This window comes from Harpia harpyja, chromosome 1 (assembly GCF_026419915.1).
Source record: "Harpia harpyja isolate bHarHar1 chromosome 1, bHarHar1 primary haplotype, whole genome shotgun sequence".
NCBI lineage: Eukaryota > Metazoa > Chordata > Aves > Accipitriformes > Accipitridae > Harpia > Harpia harpyja.
In genome coordinates this window covers 45289846-45312074 of record NC_068940.1, presented here as the reverse complement: position 1 = coordinate 45312074, position 22229 = coordinate 45289846, and the positions used below count along the sequence as shown (strand labels likewise).

The following is a 22229-nucleotide window of genomic DNA, read 5'->3' as shown; positions in this document are numbered from 1 at the left end:
TTTGGGATATTTGTATTTCATTATAACTGACACTGAGAAGCATGTTTGATTTGGAACAAATTTCAAGCAGGAACAAGTTTCAGCATCTGCATTTCCACTGTGAGCACAATGAGGGACAAAACAGGTTAGAGCCTGCTTGGCCAAGGGTGGGGACCTCTCGGTAGGGAAAGGGAAGGCAGTACATGAATCATTTAAAAGGAAAGGGAAGGAGCAGCTTGAAGAGCTGATCTTCCCTTGCAAAAGGGATACTCCAAGCACTAAGTATCAGGTGTGTGTCTGAGGAAGCCAAGTGAGAGAGCTGGGGAAAGCCAGCTCCTCCCCCAGAGTGGGAGGCTGTACCTGGTGATTAACTCCCAAGCGGAGGAGTGGAGCTCATGCTGAGTCCTGAAGGAACCTGTTGGGAGGAGCTGAGGAGTGCAAGAGTGCCAGAAAAGACCTGGAGTCAGACAGAGGGCTAATCCAGCTGGAAAGGCACTTCTTAGCATCAACAGCTCTGGTCATGTTCAACTACCTAGCAGTAGAGGTGAGACCCCAGTTCCACCGCAGCTATGGGGGCCAGCAAGGGGTGTCTGGGCCACTGAAGAGCCGCCTAGAGCAGCTGAAGAAGCCGTGGTGGAGGGAGCCCACTCCACTGGTACTCCAGCACAGTGAAACAGCCAGGCTTGCCATAGACGCCTTTCTTGAGCAGGGGGAACGCGGCTACCTGAGTGCCATCGCTGAGGAACGGGAGCTGCCTTTTCTTTCCATCCTGGACATGGAATATATGAGCCATCAGAGAAACCAAAGCTTTCCAGATGCCAGCGCGACGAAAGACAAAGAGGCTGACCCTGGTGATGCGGACGCTGGAGACAGGTCCTCCCTGAACTCTGAATTAACATCTGGCACCTACTTTCCACTCATGTCTGATGTGCACCCTCCAGAGCTGGAGCTGGGGTGGCCAGGGACACCGCTCCTCACAGTGTCTGGCCAGACTCAAGCCACTGTGATTTTCCAAAGAAATAAAGCTAACAGCATTAAGGATTTGCTCCGGTCTCTGATCAGCCGGGCACGGATGGTATGTATAGAGCTGTGTCCCTTGAGTGGGGTCTTGTGCCACAGCACCTGAGTCCTGGTGGCTGGTCCTGCAACTGTACACCACACGCTCCAAGCTGTTGCTGCTCTCTAGATGTCTGCCATGCTGTGATTGCTTTTTCTCTAGCAGATTTGTAACTGTTCCTGCTCCTTTCCTTTCCTGTAATTTCTTTCCACCTGGGATTTCATGTCATACAGGTAGTGCCCTTTAAGGCACCCTGCGTCTGTATTTGTGGGTATGCAGAGCACAGTACCAAAGCCCGGAGCGAGTGAGTGGTGCGGTGTGCAGCGTTAATGCTTAGCTGTCCTCAGCCGGCCCTTCTGCCCTCTGCCAGGGAGCTCGCACAGTCAGGGCTTTTCTCGACCCCTGGCCATCATGTTAAGCAGGACAAGAGGATACCACTGGTGAGTTGCTGTGGGAGAACATAGGACCTGAGTAAACTTGTGGGACTGAAAATCCCTGCCTGTGGTTTGAAGCAGGTTAGAATACATCATCGTATCTCCTAGACTTGATGTCTGTGCCTCTCTGAGGATGAGTGAGATCAGCCTGTTTTGCCCCATCACACAGTTTCTGCTGGGTAGAGATTGCCAACCCTCGGATGTAATAAAACTGGACGACTACAATACTTACCTACCAAGCACAATTTACTCACTAAATTATGCTCCTTCTTGTTTCTTTTTGCTTTGCCACTATACTGTGTACTAAAGCAGCAGCTTGGACAACTGTATCTCAGACACATTTTCAGCTTTTATTGTCTTTGTCCTCTTTATGGTTCTCTTCATCTGTTCCATGTTAGTTTTCTTTTGTAGTATTTCATTTCAATAGCGTGGCGATATTGAGTAAACTTTTAGTGCAAAGTTCACTTTTAACCAGTCAGCTTCTAGGCAATTTCTCTTATCACTCCAGTAGTTTCTTATTTAACTTTACAGTCACTCCTTAAATTCATTACTGCCTAGTGCAGAAAGTGGGAGATAAAGAATTGTTAAGCCTGGACTTCAGATGTGTCAAGAACACAAGCTGTTTCCAGGCAGACTGAGCTAAAGTATTATCTTCTATCACCATCTGCAGAGTTAAGCAAAATTGCGTTCTCCCCGGCAGATGAAATTGGGGCCATGCAGCAGCTCTGATTGCTGTGCAGCATCGTAACATTATCAAAGAACCACATATCATTGAAATTTGGGTGTGATATGAGATAAATGGGGATCTTTTTTTCTTTTGTGCAAAAGAAGACCGTTTTGCCATGTAAGCTACTGCTCAGTTGTAAGCAGCCATTGCTTAATGCATGAACTTCTGTTGCACCTTTGTAGGCAAATATGGGAAGTTTTCTTCAGGAAGTAAGTGACAAAAAGCTTTGTCCTGGCAGGCAGCTGCTTTATGATATCTTAAATGATCTGAAAAGTCCTGTGACACTTACTGCATCCTTTTCATTAATGGGGATTAAGACATAGTCATGGCAGAATGTGCAAAGTAAATGACTACCAAGAAATGTCCCTTTGTCACTTAGCACATGTCCCGGATCTTTGATGATATTATGATCCTTTAAACCACATGAAAGACATCTTGGTGCTTTCTCAGTTCACAGGAACTTCTCTATTGCTGCAGGGAGGTTGCCCAGGCAGTAGGTGCTTTATTGTACTTTAAGTACATTTTGAGCTTTTTACTTTTTTTGCTTGGCTTGAAAAAGCACTGACAATCTTCAGCCCTTCATGTTCAAGCTGGGGATTTTCACGCAGTGTTTTGACTGTTGCATGAAACTTGAGAATGAGTTTTCAACTATCTTATTGTTTTATTACTGGTGTTTTACTGGCTTCTGGGTTAGCAGCTCTGGCCAGTGCTTCCCATGATTAACTCAATGATTGTCGGCAGTTCCAGCTCATTCACAACCCCAGTTACACATCTTTAAGTAGTTACTGAGTCATTTTGCTCATCAAACCATCCAAAAGGATGTTACCTGGATGTCTTTTAATGACAAAAAAGCAACCCAGAGGTAAAAACATCTTTTGCTTGAAGTGCCAGTAGCAACTGTGCAGAGAACTGCTTACTTTTTTTGCTTTTCAACTGCTGTTTCTGCATTTCAAATATTTTCTCCACTAGGCTTTAAGTTCTCGTCATATATTGCTCCTTTAGAGTTGTTTCTCCTCCTGTGTCCTTACAGCTAACATAGAAAGGGGATACAGCTGGTGGGATGTGGGAAAGATGTTGAGATCCCTGAATGCTTTTCCTGGGTCCTGTAGACAGGAAGGCATGTGTCTTGAAGTGTTTGCTGTTTTCTCCTGTACAGTCATACAGAACAACATCAGCTGACATATTTTGCAACAGCGTATTTGTACTGACAAATCAGCAAAAAGGGCATTTGTTTTATTGGTATCTTTTGCTGGTGCGGTTTGTCTTTCTACTTTGCTGTATTTAACCAGCTGTCTTTGAAGATGTATTTTCAGATTCGAGCTTTTCTCTTTGCAGGCATAAGAAGATGCAGCACAACCACACCTTAGCATTCATTTGATAATACTATTAGAATTTTATTTTCATTGGATGAGCTCCAATCTGTTTTGAACTGTCCATGCTTCTTCTTTTGCCCCTCTTGTACAACTCTGACACTGGCTGCACACTTGCACTTAGGTGCGATTATAGAAGGGTCCCTGACGGTCCCGGAGAGAAGCAATGTATCACTTCAAATGGCAACACTATGGTAATGACCAAAACCACACTGCTATTGGCAAATACCAGTAGAACCAGCTGTGCTGGTTAGAAACCAGACAGATGGCAACCCCGGTGGGGTGCCGGTAAGTGCTGTAATTCCCAGTGATGACTGCAGTAATTGCTGAATTGTGAGTTTCCAGAAGTGGATTTAGAAATGTCATGATTTAACCCTACAATGGCAAGGTGTGAATTTTCTAGAGCCTGTGGGGCAGCTGTGTCTTTGCAATGTCCTGACCCGCCAAGGCTGTGCCATGGGCTTGGAGGCCATGATCAGCATGGTGAGGAACAGGGATGCTCTGAGCCAGCCCCAGCCTTGCAGCTCCCACCACTGAAACCAAGGGGCTGGAGGCACTGGACATTTGGGTTTGTAAGGCCAGATTGACTTAAATGCCCAAGGCTTTTAAATGTGAGACACAAGTTGTCACGAGCCTAAATTGGAGATGGTACTTAGTAACCTAACTTCCACTGCTTTATAGAGCTGTTGGAAATTATCTTTGAGGCTTCGGACCTAGCTTTTGTGACAATACATTCTTAGGAGGCTTCAAGGGGAAGACTTCTGGGGTCATCTTCCCCAAAACTTCTTGGCTTTGGGGTTGAGCTGATGTTATTATAACAGCTGCCTGCTTTGTTTACTGAGAGGATATGGTGATCTGAGTGGCCCTTACAATTCTCCTGTGGCACCCATGCTTAGAATAAGCAGCCCCACCATGGGCTCCTGTATCTCCACCATGGGAAGCTGTGGCAGGGCACAACCTCCCCTTTCTCCCCACTGCGATGTTCCTCGCTGCAAACTGCAATGCACATGGGGCTGCCAGCCTTCTGCCCGACATCGGCTGTGGGCGCTTGCCAGCACCACCAGGAGCAACTCTACCCGAATCCCTCCTGTGAAGGGATCGCATGTGAGGATGCTGTGAATAGAACTATAGCCTGTTCCACCTCCTGATGTCAAGTGAAGACCTGCTTTGGAAAACATGAGTCTGACTATCACGCAGGGCTCCACCCAGCTTGCACAAGCTGGTGTCCCGCTGCCTGGGGCACTTGCTCCCGCGCTGACGCCGGAGCCCTGCCATGAGGCTGCCAGGAGATGCAGGTCTGCCTGGCAGCCAGCTGCATCCAGGCCAGAGCACTGGATGCCATGGGTGACTCTGTGCCACATCCTGCCATGCACAGCCATGCTACTGCCTGCTGAGCCCCACCCCTCTCACAGCGAGCACTGCAGACTGGCAGTGCTGGTTTTGGGCAAGCAACAGCCCCAAACTCTGCCAAAGCCTGTGAGCACTGGTAGAGAAAAGCAAGGCTGTGTGGACCTTCTGTGCACACTAGGCGCAAGCAGTGCCTCTGAGCATGTGGGGGTCTTGGGGACAAAGGAGCATTGGTCTCTCTTGACTCCTTCATGTTGACTTCCCAAGCCAAGTTTAGATTGTCTCCAGAGCCAAGCCTGCCTCAGACCTAAGCTTGAGATGAGCTGGAATATTGTGAGGCAAATGTGGCTGAGAGGGACTTGCTGGAGGCCTCACACAAGGTTTGGGCTATAGTTTTTCCTTTGTGCTTCATCATTAGAGGATGGGTGGCCCATCAAAGTCATTTGGCTAAATTGCCTTTCGTCTTTGGCTGAAGGCCAGTGTGGAAAGACAAGGTGAAGTCCTGCTTTTTTTGTGTGGGTCTCAGCAGTACCTAATGCTGATAGCCCAGCAGCAACATTAATTTGGGAAGTTGAAGATGCTTCTTGCTGCTTTCAGAACTCTTCCGGGGCTGACTCTGCTGTCCATGCCAGATGGGTGCATTTCAGGAGGGGAGAAGAGTTTGCTAGAGCCTCATAAGGCTTCTGGGAAGATAACACTGATGAGGGCTACAGAAGAGGTGCCCTTTGGAGTCGGGCTCTGAAGCCAGGGCCAGGGTGAGAGGGTGGATATGTGGTTTTGGCCTGGACAGTCGGAATGATTTTTAGCTCTTAATGACAGCTGCCTTGTGTCCCACATGGATGCCTGGGATCACACCAGCCTCCTGGAAGGTTCTTCCCAAACCCTGCTGTGGTACGCTGGGCCTAGGGTCTTCTGCAAGATGTTGAGGACCAATGACAGTGTGTAAGGCATCATCACAGAGATGGTCTTTGGGGACAAATCACATATAACCAAGAACTCTTGTCCATCTGCAAATGGGGTAAATCCCCAAGGGAGCAGGAAGCAACATTTTGGCATTGCTGCCCTCCTCTGCCATGGCTCTGGTGCAGAGGGTCTCTCCATGGTGTGTGCAGGCAGGGCGGACCTGAGAGGAGCCAGCTTGCCAAGGAAAAGACTGGGCAGGAGAGCATGGGGAAGCCAATGGGGCCCCGCTCTGCCCATGGCAGCTGCCTCCACTCAGCACCTAGGCCATGAGTATGACCCTGGAAAGAGGCAGTTTATTAATGAAAACAGAGCAGAAGAGCTACTGGGCAGTGGGCAATTTGGGGCCAGCATGCCGGTCTGGAGCAGAGATGTGAGCCTGTCCCCACATCCAAGGACAGTGATACTTGGAGCTCATCTACTCTTTTCTCAAGCTATTCCAGGTCAGACCCATGAACGTGATTCAGCTTGTTCCTATTTAAAGCTTGAACCACTGCACACATACAAGTCAACCTCACTGCTGTCCTCTGCATTTAACTCTTTGTTTGAAGAGGAGCAGCTGAGAAGTGGCAGAGGAAAGCTCACCCTACATGGTCTGTTCCATAGGGTTATTTGGTCTACGGAGAATTGCATTCATGCCCATGCTCTAACACAGGCAGAGGAGGTGTTTGAAAACAGGATTCCTACCTCCTCACGGGGTGCATGATGAGCAGCAGAACAAACTCTGTCATGCATTTTGTGTGCAAGGTGTAGTGGAGGGCATGAACATTGAGTAGCAGGGTAAAGTAGGCCATTGGAGCATGACTCCAAAACTCACTACTTTTTGGGTCATCTTTATTTGGGCATCCTCTACTAGGTGCAGAAACTCAAAATCAGAGTTATGCACACAACTTACAACTACCAAACAGTTACCTTATTTACTGCTAAGATATGGTAAAGACTGGAACTAAAGTACTTCATCAGTAGTTCCACTATTTTTTCAGCTTTTGAAATGAAGCTGGCCTGTCGGTAAATCCTTCACTACTTTACCTTTTTCAGTCCCCCAGTGTGTTGCCATCTTCCATGAGGTCTCAGTGTTAACTGATCTTTCAAGGTCCAAGTCACCGGATTGCTCTGCAAGCATCCTCGGGTGAAGTACGTCAGGCCTGACAAATCATCCAGCTCAGCAAGTGCTCTCCTGCCTGTTCCTTCCTTCTCCAAGATGTCCCCCTGATTCCTGTCACGAATGGTGATGGCCAACAGATGGATCCCAGCAGTCCCTTCCTGATCCAAATAATGGCTGCCTTGATGTTGACTGCTGGCAGCCTCACTCTGTGAGGAACAGTTTCTCCAGTCACATCTTTCTTTATGGCTGATTTCCCTTGATCTGTTGTTCTGGTTGCAGGTCATACTGTACTTTGAATTTTTTAGTTCTGGGTCAACTTGCTTGTAGTAAGTATTTGTCATGTCCTACCTTCCAATTTCTGTATTTTCCTTCCAGGTTTTGGAGAATTCATTTAGCCAAGATGGTCTGCTGCCTCCCATCCCATCTCTACAATGGGATGGGTTGCCATGGCCTTCTTCAATCTCATTCCTTAAAGAACTGGAAGTTCTCTTAAAAATTCTTTTCCTTTTTAAAACCCTCCCTTGGAGACCTTATTGTGCAAGTCTTCAGTTTATTGAGGTAGATTTTCTTTTTTTTTTTTTTTTTTTTAATAATGTTAGTGTTATTCCTTCTTCCTACTGTTAGGTTTCAGAACTGTTGCTTGCATCCTGGGCTGTGTTAGCAGGAGTGCTGCCAGCAGGGAAAGGGAAGGGATCCTTCCCACACACATTATTCTATGATTTTGTCTAGTCGCCCCTAGGATGTAATCCTGGAACAAGGACATGTACATACTTGATCAAGATACCTTCTCCCTTACCTGGCAGTGTGTCCTTCCTGAAAAAAATGATACTTCTTTATATAAATATGTTAGTCATCTATGGAGTACTCAAACCAATTGAATAATTATTTTGGTCTGTCTCAGCTATTCTGTTTATGTGCTGTATTTCTGTCATATTTGCTTATGGCAATACATACTTGTTATATCAATGATATTCAGAGTTTGTGCGTGTGCATTACCCTTTCAGCTATTTCTTTCTGTGAATGACAGATGAGACAGGAGGTAGCTGAATGGGGAATGTCTTCATAGTTATTCAAAGGGATTTTATCTGCCATGGTGGGATAAGAGGTGTTAGACACAAAGATCCAGAAGCAATCTCCACTCTTGTGGCGAGACGCTCAGTAACTCAGGAGGTTTGAATACTGAATTTATAGTTTAAAGCACAATTCACCTGGCCACGAGATTTCAACAGTCTCTTGTTTTTTTCCCCTCCACCTCTTTTCTCCTGGCTAGGTGATAGCAATTGTGATGGATCTGTTTACAGACATGGAAATACTGTGTGATCTGTTGGAGGCCTCAAGCAGACGGCACGTCCCTGTTTACCTGATCCTGGATGAAGAGTACTTGAAGCATTTTGTGGAAATGTGTAATAAAATGGGTCTTACTCAGGACAACTTCCCAGTAAGTTTTCAGTCACACACTGTATATGATAAAACAGGTCTTGGAATTGATAAAAACCATGTACCCTTTGTTCTGTTCCCTGTGCCTTGTCCCTAGGCCCTATCCTTTCTCTCACCGTCCCAGGCTAAGACACCATGGCTAGTTGGTCTAGGAAATTGAGATCTGTCTGGAAGCACGGGGGAAGGAGTGGAGGAGCCTCCTAGTCCCATATCTTGATGTTTTGTGGTCCTCATTTACACACAAGAAGTGTGAAGTCAAGGCCAATAAGATGCAGTGCATTACTGAATGCTTTGCTGGGCTGGTGCAGATAGGCAGACAGAGGTAGACCAGAAAACTTACGTTCATGTGGACCTGTATCATCTTCTTTCCTTGTCCCCCATTCAGCCCCTGCTCTTGGACATAGAATTGCGAGACTTAAATTGCTCCTAATTCAGATCCCTGAGCTCAGTTTAGATTCTGGCCAGAGCTGCTGTAGTGCAATAGCTGGGTGGAGAAGGGAAGCAGTGAGTCTCTTCAGGTGTCCTGATGCAAAACCTACCATTTCCTCCTAGCCCTGCTGCACTGCCTCAATGCAAAACCACATGTTAAAAATCTCATGTTAAGATCTGCTTTTAGGCTTTGCGACTCAGTTGCGGGTTCATGAAGGATTTGTGAAGAGCCTGATTACCCGCTCAGTGGTGTGCCCATCAGCAATGGTGTGTGGTGCCTAGAGCAGGCAAACAATAAAAATTAATGTGTCAGTGCGACAGGCTCTCTTGGGAACTTGCAGACTCATAAATGCACCCCAGTATCTTTCTGCTCCCCTTATAGCCTTTCTGGCTACCACCTATCAATGGAAGTTGGTTTTTTGTTGTCATTTGTTAGTCCTGCAAGGCCAGCAGTCCTGACTCTGCTCCTTCACTGGGTGCATAGAATTTCCAGGAGGACTGATTCTCTTCCAGCTACCAATTTCATAGGTTTTCCTTTCATCTTGGTGGGGAATGCTTGGAAGTTATCCAGTTACCTCAAAACCATTCTTAACTAAAAAACAGGTTAGGGAAAATGCAAAAATAAAGTTTTACAGCATTAAAAATAGATGCAGTTACAAATGTCTTAATTTCCCCTCATTTTTAACCTGTCTACACAAAGATTAATTTAGAGAGGCTTCCTTCTTCCCCCATGTTGGCAATGCTCTGTCCTTTCTTGCTTCTCACAAGCCAGACCCATTTCATCCTACCTCTTGAGATGGAAACTGTTAGGGAAAACTTCATGCTGGAGCATGCTTGCTTTCATAAACTGCATCACTGAAGTCACCTGGTGGATCCAGATAAATTCCATCTCTCCAAAATTTATTTTATTTGCTTCTTATCCAAGAGCCTGGCCATTGTTTTTAATTAAAATTAGAATGAGTTTACATCCATGGAGATGTCTACGTCTCTTTGTTAGACCTGATGTCATGTCTTGTGCTTGAATGGCTAATTAACACTTGCCTCCCCCATTCAGTAACTCATGGACAGATCTCAATGTGAAGTGCCTCTTAAGCTGATGCATCTCAAGCAGTACGTTAACATACATGCTTGATATTCACATCTAAGAGGAATGAGTGTACATATTTTATTCCTGGCTCTGAGTTGCAACAGGATGTGATGGCAAATCTCCATTTGGAATAATTGGTGACAATTTGGGGTTTAATGGGGAATTTGGAGCAACTGCCCCTCCAGCATCTTACTTCTAAGAACATTGTGTGAGCCCGCTGGTGTCAAATCCTGGTGCTGAACATCAGCAAATCCCGCAGTGGTGCATCAAGCATTGGCAGCGGTCACAGCAGAAGACTTAACTGTTGGATTTTTTTCAAATGGCCATCTGCTGAACCTAAAACTAGTGTCTAAATCGAGTGAGAGTGGTACCTGGCAGTCTGGCTTTCCTGCAAGACTGCAGGATTCTCATCTTGTTTGGACGATTCAGGGCCTGGATTGCCAAGAGGAAGAAGAGGATTGAAAAAATGAGCCAGATATCAGAAATTCACTCAGCCTTGGAAAGGATAGGGGGAGTGAAGAAATACTGTGGCGACAAATCTGTAGGATATCTCTACTTGAAGTGTTTTTAACTTCCCCAGTTTGGGGAAAGGAAGCTCCTCCCAGTGAGAACTAGTATTACTAAAACCTCAGCACTGGAAGAAAAAAAAATCCCTGTGATCCTTTTGTTGATTGGCAACAGGATTAGGTGAACACCTCCCCAAGTGTCCAGCGTATCTTGCTCTATATCAGCAACTTGTGGTGGCATTTCAGAGTATCACAGGTTAATGCAAGTTGGCAGGGACCTCAGGAAGTCATCAAGTCTAACATCCTGCTCAAAGCAGCATCACCTGTGAGGTCAGACATAGTTGCTCAGGGCCTTACATGGTCTAGTCTTGAAAATCTCCAAGCGTGGAGACTGCACAGCCTCTCTGGGTAACTTGTTCCAATGCATAACTGTCCTTATGGGGAAAAAGTGTCTCCCTTCTCATAGGTGACAGATGAGGGCATGTTCTGGGACGCAAGAAGACAGCAAGTGAGTGCCAAGACTGTGAACCTTCAGCTCTGTCCCTGCTAAAAGTTTCCATGAACTCAAGAGAAGACTGGCCAAGTACTTGGAGAAGAGGTCTGGGGGGGGGGTTCCCACTAAGACAAACCACAAAAGGCTCAGGAAATCCCCTGAGCAGAAAACAGAGTCAGCAGCAGTATAAGGGGGTAGCATCATAAATGATTGCCTTCTTCATGCTCTTCCCCAGCTGCCATTGCCCACTGCGAGAGATAGACCATTGCATCAGACGGACCCCAGTCTGGAGGAGATCTGCTGCTGTTCTGAAGCCCTGAAGGCAATGGTGGTCCTTGGGTGGGCGGGAAGACTTCCTCAGGATGATGAGAGTCAAGCCTTTCCCACCCTGCTGCGATGAGCTCCCCAGCCAATGTTTCCGGGAAGCCCACCTCCTGCCCGCAGGGACTCTGATGGCAGAGGAAAGCCGTCAGGAATGGAGTCACCTGCCGCAGGGTGACTGCCTCCTGCTCCTCACCCCTGAGGCACAACTTCCATGCTGCGAACCCCACGTGAGGCCAGAGACTGGGTGAGCCGGTCCCTGGCTGCGTACAGGCGGGCTGGGGAGCCCACACATGCTCAACCTGCCACGGAGGAGGAGGGGGAGAAGGGGCGCAGCCATGCCCAGGAGCAGCTCCTGGAGGGGTGGCAGGGCTGTGGATCTGCACCCTGTGGAGAGCATCTGTAGGCAAATTGCAACTACTCGTGTTTGTCTTTTGTCTGCAGCACTGGCTGTTACAAACCGCTGTGCCTGGCCAGGCTGAAATCTGCTGCGTGGCAGAGGGGAGGCACCAGGAGCACCCACTGGCCGTGGGGTGGGCAGCACCCACCTCCACTGAGAGGCAAAATGGCCCAGGTGGCATGTGCAGCCCCTACCAACTGCCGTGGGTCTTCGTCTTTTGCAGGGCTGATGCTAGGCAGATATGAGGTGCCCCCAAAGGGATCTTCCAGGCCAAACACAGGTGGTGACAGTTTGTGACAGCTCCTGGTGTGCCAAAGCCACTGCAGGTGGCAGGGGAGCTGGCCTGGAGGGGCAGTAAGGGATGATCCAGCAGGCCAGTGTAGGTGCAGCCTTAGGGATGTTTATTTACATACGACATGTTTTGTTTGGCACTGGATCGTATAGACCAGGCCGGTAACTGTTTCCAGTGACTGTTCTCCTCCTCTCCCTTCCCTAGCTGAGGTACAAATAACTTTTATTATGGGCAAAAACCTCACGTTACGGAAAAGGCTCCTGATGGATACTGAGCACCTTATTTCCCATTTTGTACTAGGCAGTTGGTTTTAGAGGCCAAAGTTCTATCAGAGAAACTCGTTGCAGTCTTTAAAACAGATGAAGCTCTGGTCTGTTTCACTTGAGTACAGCAGCTGAAAATTTTAATATCATTTTTAAATATACTGATAAAAGGCAGTTCTTAAAATGTAGACATACCTTTCTGCAAATTTTTTTTATTGAGCGATATTTTGGTTTTAAGAAGTCTGTCACTGCATAAAATCAGAATAGCACATTCGATTGATTAGAAACTGGCTAGTTGTTACAGATCAAAATGTAGTTTAAATGCAGAGCCATCAGCTACTGTGGTTAGTTGAACGTTATCAATAATCTGGAAGAAAGTGTATAGTCTTACATACTTCAGAAATGATCTGTAGGCTCACAGGATTCTCCAAATCTTTTTCGAACCAGCATTTGTGCCTAAGTGCCACTTGTTAATATTTGCTGGTATTTTTATCTTACAGAAGCAGACAGTGTGACAAAATATTTGTTATGTAGAAGCCAAGAAATACTTAACACCTTGCTGCATTCTACTTCTGGGAGAAGAGCTCCTGCTTGAGGGAGTCCATCAATGATGCATGAGGGAAGATTTCAGTTTAGTTCAATATATGTCTCCTTACCAACTCTGCTTGCTTTGGTTTCAGAACATGCGCATAAGATGTCTGAGTGGAGACACATACTACAGCAAAGCAGGCAAGAAATTTGCAGGCCACGTTCTGGAGAAGTTTATCCTGATTGATTGCGACCAAGTTCTTGCTGGTACATACAGGTAAGAAAAACTAGCAACTACTGTGACAAAGACTGGTGACACTGAGAAAATATTCATTACCAAAATACTGACTAATGTAGATATTTTTTTTTTTTCCTCCATGATAATGATACACTGTTTTTCCTCTTCGTTTCCCCTTATAAATGTCAGGTTTCATTTTGGTGCTTTACCTTCTTCTGCTCCATTCTCTTGCTCTTACCTTGCTGGTTAGCTTTCAGATAGCATTAACTGCTTGTCTGCCAACATTGACACTTCCCGAACACACCTGTCTGAGTATGGCTTCATTTCTTAAAAATGTAAAAAATGTTCTGCCAGGTCAGATGATGCTCCACCTAGCCTAGATTCTGTCTCCAGCTGATGCAGTTTAGGGAGAGCAGGCCAAACTGCTATTTGTGGTCTGTCCCCCTTGTGCTCCCACAGCATGTGCAATCACTGCGTACATCCCTACTTATTCCCTTCAGTACCTGTTCTGTACCTATTGTCTGTGAATTTGCCCTAACTCATTGTCTGTTCTAAACCAATCTCCTACTAATTCCATGAAGAGCCCCTAGTTCTAGTGCTGCAGGTTGGTAAAATAGCTGTCCTACATTCAGCTAAGTCATTGCTTTCACAATTTTCCAAACCTCCATCTTACCCACCCTCCCTGCCCTTTTCTTATCTAAAGTAAGAGCCTTTTCAGTCTCTCCTCATATGGCAGCTGCTGCATCCCTCAGTCATTTTAATTATCTTTCTTTGCACCCTCTCTAACCTCATTATGTCCTTCTTGAGTTGCAGAGACCAGAATTGGATGCAGCCCCAAAGATATGGCTGCACCAAGGTGTTTCAGATGGTCAAAATTATGTTCTCTGCTTTGTTATTATCACCCTTGCTGACAGCAGCCAACATTCATCGAATTTTTTAGCTGCCATTGCACACTGAACTGGTGACTTCAGAGAACTGCTGACGATGATTTCGAGCTCCTCCCTGAGCTGTTCCAGGTTCAGCATCAAACAGGCCTGATACAGATCATTTTTCTGTATGGGTACACCACATTTTCCTACGCTGAAGTTCATCTGACACGTGTTTGTCCACTTGCTCAGTTCTGTGAGGTCCTTCTGGATTTTCTCACCTTCAGTGAGGTATTCAACCACCTGAAGGAATTGAGGATCCTCTGCAAACCTGGGGGTTTCACTGCACCTCTCCATGCCTGAGTTCACCAACAGGATGAAAACCAGTCCCAGGACCAGTCTCGGGGGCCTCACTGCTGACTCTTACCCATGCTGAAAAATGACCATTAAGCCCTACCCTTTGCATCCTATGCTTTCACCAGTTCTCAGTCCATAACAAGACCTTTCCTCCATGCCCATGGTGACTTAGTTTCTTAAAAGGCTTTGGTTTATGACCTTGTCAAAGGCTGTTTGAAAACCCAAAACCACGTAGTTGACTGGTCCCTTTATCCATGTGCTCACCGGCTCCCTCACCAAACTCCAGCAGGTCTGTGAGGCAGGGCTTGCCTTTACAGTAGCCCTGTTGACCTTTTTCCAAGAGGCTGTGCTTCTCCATGCCATCGGTAATCTTGTTCTTCACAGCACACTCTGCCGCGTCCCAGGGTGGAGGTCAGATCCAGTGGTAGGTGGGCCTCAAGATTACGTCCAGAGCCCTCTCTGTGGATGGGATCGTATTAGAAACCTCCTAGTCCTCAGCAAAGCAGTCTTTGCAGTGGCCCTGGTACACAGGAGTGAAACACGTCTCAGTGTCACCAGCATTAGCAATGGATGCAAAAAATTCATTGAGGTTCTCTGCTATGGTCTTGCTATCACTGAATGCCCCTTTTGACCCATAGGTCTCAAATGGCCCCACCAATTTCTTAACTGCCAGTACAGCATTTTTTAACAACCTACAAGTTGTAGTCATCTTGGGTTTTTTGGACTGTTCCTTTTCAGCTCTTTTTGACTAATTGCTGCATTTTTACACAGTTACCTTTCTTGAAATTGAATATCTACGTGCCGCATTTATTGAGATTGCTCTCTCCCACTACAGAGTTAAAATTGTGTTGTGAGCATTATTACAAAGGGGCTCTTCCACTTCTACCTCTGGAACTGAGTCTTTTGCATCATTCCAGACCACATCCTGAATAGCATCTTTTCTTGTGGGTCAAACAATTTAGACTAGTTAATTCTGGCATGTAATCATTTATTGCTTCCAAAAAGTTTTTCTCCACAGCTCATCCCAGTGAAGCATTAACCTAGTATGTATATGAGTGGCTGAAGTCTCCCACTATTACCACCTGTCCTAATTTTGCAGCCTCTGTAATCTCGGTTAATATTGTCTGATCACTATCAGTGGTCTGATCAGAGGGTTGGGAGTACTGCTCTTGTACTATATTTTTATTACTAGACACTGAGTTTTCCACCTACAGATCTTTCCCACAGTATTTTCACACTGTTGCACATCATATTATCCTTCACAAACAGTGCAGCTCCTCAGGGCAGATATTTCTGTGATTCTGTTCTGCTATTTCTGTGAATTTGGTGCCCTGGCAATGCTTTATTCTCCTTCCACCAGGTGTCCCTGAACACTGGTTGTCTTCTCCCTTTCTCTCTCTTTTCCATCTCCCAGCCAGTGCATGCTGGACACTCAATCTACCAGTGTCCTCATCAGTGCTGTAGCTCCAAGCTGTACCTTCTCCTCTGCTTCTGACTTCATCACCTCCGGGTGTGGAGGTCTCACCTTATCAAACTCTGGTAGTGAAAAATGGAAGTACCCAGATGAAACTGATGATGTAGAGTATCTATATAAACAATATGGAGAGCAGTGTGGTGGTATTTTGACCATCCTAAGACATGTATCTAAGAACGATGGAGTGAATCACTGCTTGGAAACATCTGTCCATCTCCATTGACTGCAGGGGGTGGGGATTAGATAACTGAGACCATTCATTTTTGAATGGCTAAAGCTGAGCGTGTGTGAGCTGGATTGAAGCCCACAGCTGGAGGAACATCTTACTTCCCTGTGGCCCAGAGCCAGGGTATTGCTTAAAAGGCAGATTCAGTTGTCTGGGTCAGTTCCTCCCTCTGCTGTTCTGGGGCAGGAATTTGGGTCTGTGATGTGCTCTCTTTCTATAGATCTCTGTATAGCTGAAACTTCTTGAGATCTGGAAGATAATTATTCAGTGGAATAGGTTCTTATATGTGATTCTCTGCTGTCCCAGTAAGCACATGATATTCTGGACTAAAAGAAACAGTCTCTCTTTGTGGAATTTGTTCAACTGCTGTCAGAAACACTTCCACAGGAGAAAATCAGGAGTCTGCTACTGGGTATACTGCAGCCTGGTACTATACCTAGTATAATAGATATTAAGATTACTCTCCCTGCAGATGGGGAAGCTAGATTCAAAGGGTGAGAATAGTAACTGAGTAAAGCCAAAGATCCAGGGTGGATCCAGGGGTGTCTCGGGATGATATAGGAAAGAGGGTAAGAGTTCTTACCCAGTGGTAGGTTTTACAGTTCAACAATCTTGTGTGCAAGGACCAGAGGTTTCAGAACCTCCGGGGTTATATGTTGTATGTGCCTCTTTATGTTCAATTTGACATAAGAGACTTTTTCCCACCATGGTTGACCTCCACGATACCCTTTGGCAATGGGTTATGCAGTTTAATTTGTTTTGTGTGAAAAAGTGATCCATTGTATTTACATTAGACCTACTGCTAGATAATTATATTTGATGCCCCCAAATTCCCATAACCTGGGCACAGTAAATCACTGTTTCCTATTTACTTTCTTGACTGCAGCCGTGATTTTGTCCTCCTCCATTATAATCCCTCATGTGAATCATCTCTTCTCCAGCTGAAGTATCCTCGGCTGTTCAGTCATTTCTCTTGCAGGAGAACTTCCAGACCTGTAATCATAATGTCTATCTTTCGTGAGATGAATTGACCAGAACTGCATGAAGTGGTCAAGGTATCCCCACTCACTACACTTTAGTGTTGTAGTATAATGGTGACTTCTGTCTTTTCCTCTGTCCCCGTTCTGGCAGTTCGTAGTCTGCTGTTTGCCTTTTTGACTAATGCTAAACATTGAAGTGATCATTTTTTTGAACTGTCCATGGGGAGCCTGACCTCATTCCCAAGTATTAATATCTGAGAACTCATCAACGTACAGAGACCATCAGGGGTTTTGCAGCAGTTTGAATTCATTGACATTGAATTTTGTCTATCATTTTGTCACTTATTCATCCCATACCATAAGATCCTCTTGCAGCTTCTCATTATCTAGTTTTCTTTTGACCACCCATGATAATTTTGTCATGAGCGCTGACATGGACTGTTTCTACTTTTTTTCAGGACTTTTCTGAATATGTTGGACAGCAGTGATCCCAGCATGAAACTTGTGGGATTGCAGTAGATAAATTAAAACTATTGCTAGCATTTGTATCCCATCTTTAATCAACTGTTACTCCTTGGGAAGACCTTCCTTTGTACTCCATGATCACTTAATTTTTCTAAGAGTCCTTGCTGAATGACCATGTCAAAACCTCTTTGAAAATTCAAGTATCCAACAACGAGCAGATCATATGCATCTGTGTGCTTTCTGCCTCCTTCAAAGAACTACAAGAGGTTTTTGAGGCATGGCTTTCTTCCACAAAAATATGCTGAGTCTTCAGTGTTATGATTATAGTTATTTATGCATCTAATCATTTTACTCTCTATTTGCTTCTACCAGTTTGTTCAGTATGGAAATAAGACTGGCTGGTTTGGAGTTTTCTGGGAGCTCTTTAAAAGGTTCACATTTACTACTTTCCGTTCCTCTGCTACTATGTTCAATTTTAAATGATAGGTTATTCACTGGTTAATAATTGGAAAATTGCTGACTTCCAGTTTTTGAAGGCTGTTTACTTTAATATTTTCCTTTAATGTGCCTTTTAACTATGGTGACTTTTTGGATGTTTTAAAATGTCTTTATTTTGATAGGTACATTTTCTCTGAGACCCTAATATAGCATCTTTAAACAATCTTCATGCTGCCTCAAGCATTTAACCTTTTTGGTTACCCTTTTAAATTTCTTTTAATATAGCATTCCTCACTTTCTCGTTTTAAGTTAAGTATTACTGTTGTGGATTATTTCAGTCCTGAAAGAATATTTGATATAGGTACGTCATGGCTATTTTTTTGCTGAGTGGCCTTTTCAAAGAAACTTTCTGAACTGGTAATGTTATTTCTCCTTTTGTTGGTTTTCTGGTTAGTTTTTCCAAAAAGCAGCCATTTATAGTGTCTAAAATGCAGTTTCTGCAACTCTCCTAGTAATGGCCCCCATTCAACATGGCTATAACTGAATCTCCCTTTATTCCTCTGCTTTCTGCCTTCTTAGCCTCTCAGCACTTCCTTAGCATGGCATATTTACCATCAGCACTCTGCTCAGAAAGTTCACAGTATAGCCCTAATACTGTGTTTTTCCTATTTAGGGGTGGAATTTTAATCCAACAGGAATATATTCATTTGTTGATATATTATTTTCCTTATTTGACTTTTTTTTTTAATGTATTGTGCCACTGCCCCAGCAACATATCCTCTATTTGTACTTTCTGTATAATTTCTACCCTTGCAGTTATACTGTTCCCTGATTTTCTTCTACCCAGTAAGTTTCTGAAATGCCTCCTGTGTCAGAGTCATCATTTCAGCTCAGGTATTTCACAACATCTGTTTCTTTAGCTCATAAAATTTATGTATGCATGTAAACATTTGTATCTGATCTGGTTGTTCACCACTGTGCGCTTCTCTAAACACAGTTTTATTTGTTCAGATGTTCTTCATTGATTCTGATTTCCACCCTGTCCTTATATCAGAATACAGTTTTCTTGCTTTTATTCCTAAGGTAAAGTGGGCAATCTCAAACTGTATGGCCTTCGACACATCACGGCTTTGCTCCATATTCTAATTTAAAACCTCCCTATATCTTCTGCATTATATTGTGCAGCAGCCAGGTTTCTTTAGGTTAAGATGGAATCCAGCTTTCTTTATAGAGTCACTACGTTCCTGCAGTTTTCCATTTCCTTATGATGCTACCATCCTTTCCCTAACATAATTTCCATAACCATGTCCTGAAATGCTCTTTTACTTCTCTGTCCCATTCTAAGCATGGAAAAGGGAGCATTTTATAAGGCTACCAATAAAATCCTGATCTTTTTTAGCTTCCTACTTAGGTGCTTTTATTTTACGCCCGAGACTCATCCTACCTCTTTTTATGTTAATGGGACCTATACAGACATTGACCAGTGGCTTCTCTGCAGTGCTTCATAACTTAGACCCAAACGTCTCTATTATCCTTCATCGCAGTGAGCAACTCGGTCTTCATTCTTTGCTGTCATCCTGCCTGAGCATTGAATCATGGAGAAATACATCTGTATGTTGTTTGTCTCCTATGGACACCAACACAATATAGTACCTTCCATATAGCTTGGTTTGTACAGCCTGGGGACAGTTACCATGCTGGCCATCAGTTGTCTCTTTTCCAGACTCAACATCTCCTGTTCCTCAGAGTATTCAAGTCAAGTGAAAGGATTACACATGACTCGTAGGCCACAATGTAGTTCATGCACCCCCAGGATGTTTGCTTTTTTTTTCCAACACTGTGACACTACAAACGCATGTTTTCCTTAAGACATACTCGACCCCCCAGAGCTGCTGCCTATTTATTCTCCAGCCTGTATTGGTGCACCTGATCGTGACTGCCTGGAATATATTTTCTTTGATTATTTTCCTGTTGAACTGCATCCATTTTTTTCAGAACCTTTTTCAAACTCATATCTGTGCAGTTCCTCTCCACTGGATGTGATTTGTGAATTTAATGAGTGTACCATTATGTAGGCTGCTCATGAAGATATTGGATTGTCCTGGTTTCAGCTGGGATAGAGTTAACTGTCTTCCTAGTAGCTGGTACAGTGCTATGTTTTGAGTTCAGTATGCAAAGAATGTTGATAACACTGATGTCTTCAGTTGTTGCTCAGTAGTGTTTAGACTAATGTCAAGGATTTTTCAGCTTCTCATGCCCAGCCAGAGAGAAAGCTGGAGGGGCACAAGAAGTTGGCACAGGACACAGCCAGGGCACCTGACCCAAATTGGCCAACGGTGTATTCCATACCATGTGACGTCCCATCTAGTATAGGAACGGGGAAGTGGAGGGCGGGGAATCGCCGCTTGGGGGACTGGCTGGGTGTCGGTCGGCGGGTGGTGAGCAATTGCACTGCGCATCATTTGTACATTCCAATCCTTTCATTATTACTGTTGTCATTTTATTAGTGTTATCATTATCATTATTAGTTTCTTCTTTTCTGTTCTATTAAACCGTTCTTATCTCAACCCACGGGTTTTGCTTCTTTTCCCGATTTTCTCCCCCATCCCACTGGGTGGGGGGGGAGTGAGTGAGCGGCTGCGTGGTGTTTAGTTGCTGGCTGGGGTTAAACCACGACATGGATAGCACCAGAGCCAAGATGCTAGATCCCTCTAGAACTTCAATACATCCTTCTACGTTGACAGTGAATCCCGATGTCTAGTCTCTCTGCATCCTCTCTTGCAGAGGGGTATTCTCCTACTCTATCCTTGACTATTCAGGTATTCAATAAGTGTCTTTTAATTCTTCAGCTCTAAGAAGAGACTCTTTTCTCCTCAAACGCATGCTCAAATCATGCCTGAAATCCATTTTTAGTCTCTAGTTACATCTCTAGTCATCAGATTCTCTCTTCTGTGAGATCTATATGTAGTATTACATGCATGCAGCAACAGTACTGTACATATTGACATTTTCCTGTTGAACCCAGTATGTTGATACTGTTGTTCTCTACACTGACATTTTGCTTGATAGTTTTGTAAAAGCCCTTCTTATTTTCCAAAATACTCTTGGCAACCTGAACTCATTCTGATAATGTTGCTGCCTATTGGTATGTATCAGGCATGTTTTTGGAGAGTTTTCTAAATATGGGAACAAAGCTCACTGCTCTTATCTTAAACAACTGTAGGCAAATGGGTTTAGACCCCTCAACTCTTATGTGTTTATTGATTAAATACTTCCCTGTGTTTTCCATTGTTAACATTATATTTCCTCTAAATGAAGACAAGGAGAAAACAGGGTTCATTGAGATACCTAGGAAAAGTAATAACCTAAAATTCTAAATATAATTATATATCTAGTTATTTAGAATTATTCTGGGCACCAGAAGAAATAGTATGTTTCTTTGAGCACTTATTTAACATAACAGAGTGAAGGATATGAAGACATTTACTGATGCAGCAGATGAGCCTAAGGGCAAATGGGGCTAGAGCTGAACAGGATCTTGAGCAGGAAATCTAGAGTAAACATTTGCCAGTTTAGGACTATAGAAAAGAGGTGGTATTGTCAGCCTGAAAGGGACTTACGTGTCTGTTTGAGTTGCCTTAGAGGAGATTAAATTTCTCAGCTCAAAATGGAAGATGGTCAAAGTATTGGTATGTGTCCTGCCACTGGCACAGAGAGGACAGAGCTCATTGTTTGCTATATTGTAGTGAAAGAAACTCAAGATTTGGGGTTGAAGCCGACATGACAACTGAAACTGAAAAAATGAGAGGAGAAAGTTGAGAGGATTACAAAAGCTCTGCACCTGGCTTCAGTACAGAGGAAGAAGAAACTAAGTGTTTGGCAATGGACAGGTAAAGCTACATGGTTTTGAAGCTGGAGGAGGCTTGGAATTTCTTTAAAAAAAAGGTGCTCATACTCTCAGGTATCCATGTCCCAAGCAAGAGGAAAGAGTCTTTAAGAGTGAGTTCCAGATTTAACTTGATGAACAGTCACCTCAAGAAAGAAATTATAATTAAGCAGAAAGTGAGTGTATAAGGAATGGAAAGCATAGTGTATCAGCAAGGAAACCCCAGGCTGGTATGTATAGCAATAAAGTGAGCATTGCCAGAAGATAAGTTATATATAACCTTGTGGAGCACACCAAAGCAGAGGAGGAAGTCCTCAGGTATATAAATAAAAAATGAATCCAGAAGAAAGAGGCATGGCATGCTGCTGTAAGGATGAATAACAAATAAGAAATAACTGAGATGGGATGCCCAAATTAACTGAATATATTGCACTGTTTTTAATCAAAATGAAGACGAAAAATGAGGAGTGGAAATTATTTCAAGAGCGTTGGAAGCAAGCAATAAAGTCAGGTTATTGTCATCTTATCAAAGAAAACGTGACTTGAAATTAAATGAGTATTATG

At 44.3% G+C, this 22229-nt stretch overlaps 1 protein-coding gene across 1 annotated transcript in view; it reads left to right on the top strand.

Moving 5' to 3' along the window:
- Window positions 1–332: 332 nt before the first annotated feature.
- FAM83C (family with sequence similarity 83 member C) overlaps window positions 333–22229 on the top strand; it is a 28295-nt gene continuing 6398 nt past the window's right edge. The window contains exons 1-3 of the mRNA XM_052790367.1: window positions 333–1054; window positions 8250–8417; window positions 12888–13012. Of these exons, the coding sequence (XP_052646327.1) occupies window positions 500–1054; window positions 8250–8417; window positions 12888–13012 (848 nt within the window). The 5' untranslated portion in view covers window positions 333–499. The remainder of the gene's footprint in view (window positions 1055–8249; window positions 8418–12887; window positions 13013–22229) is intronic.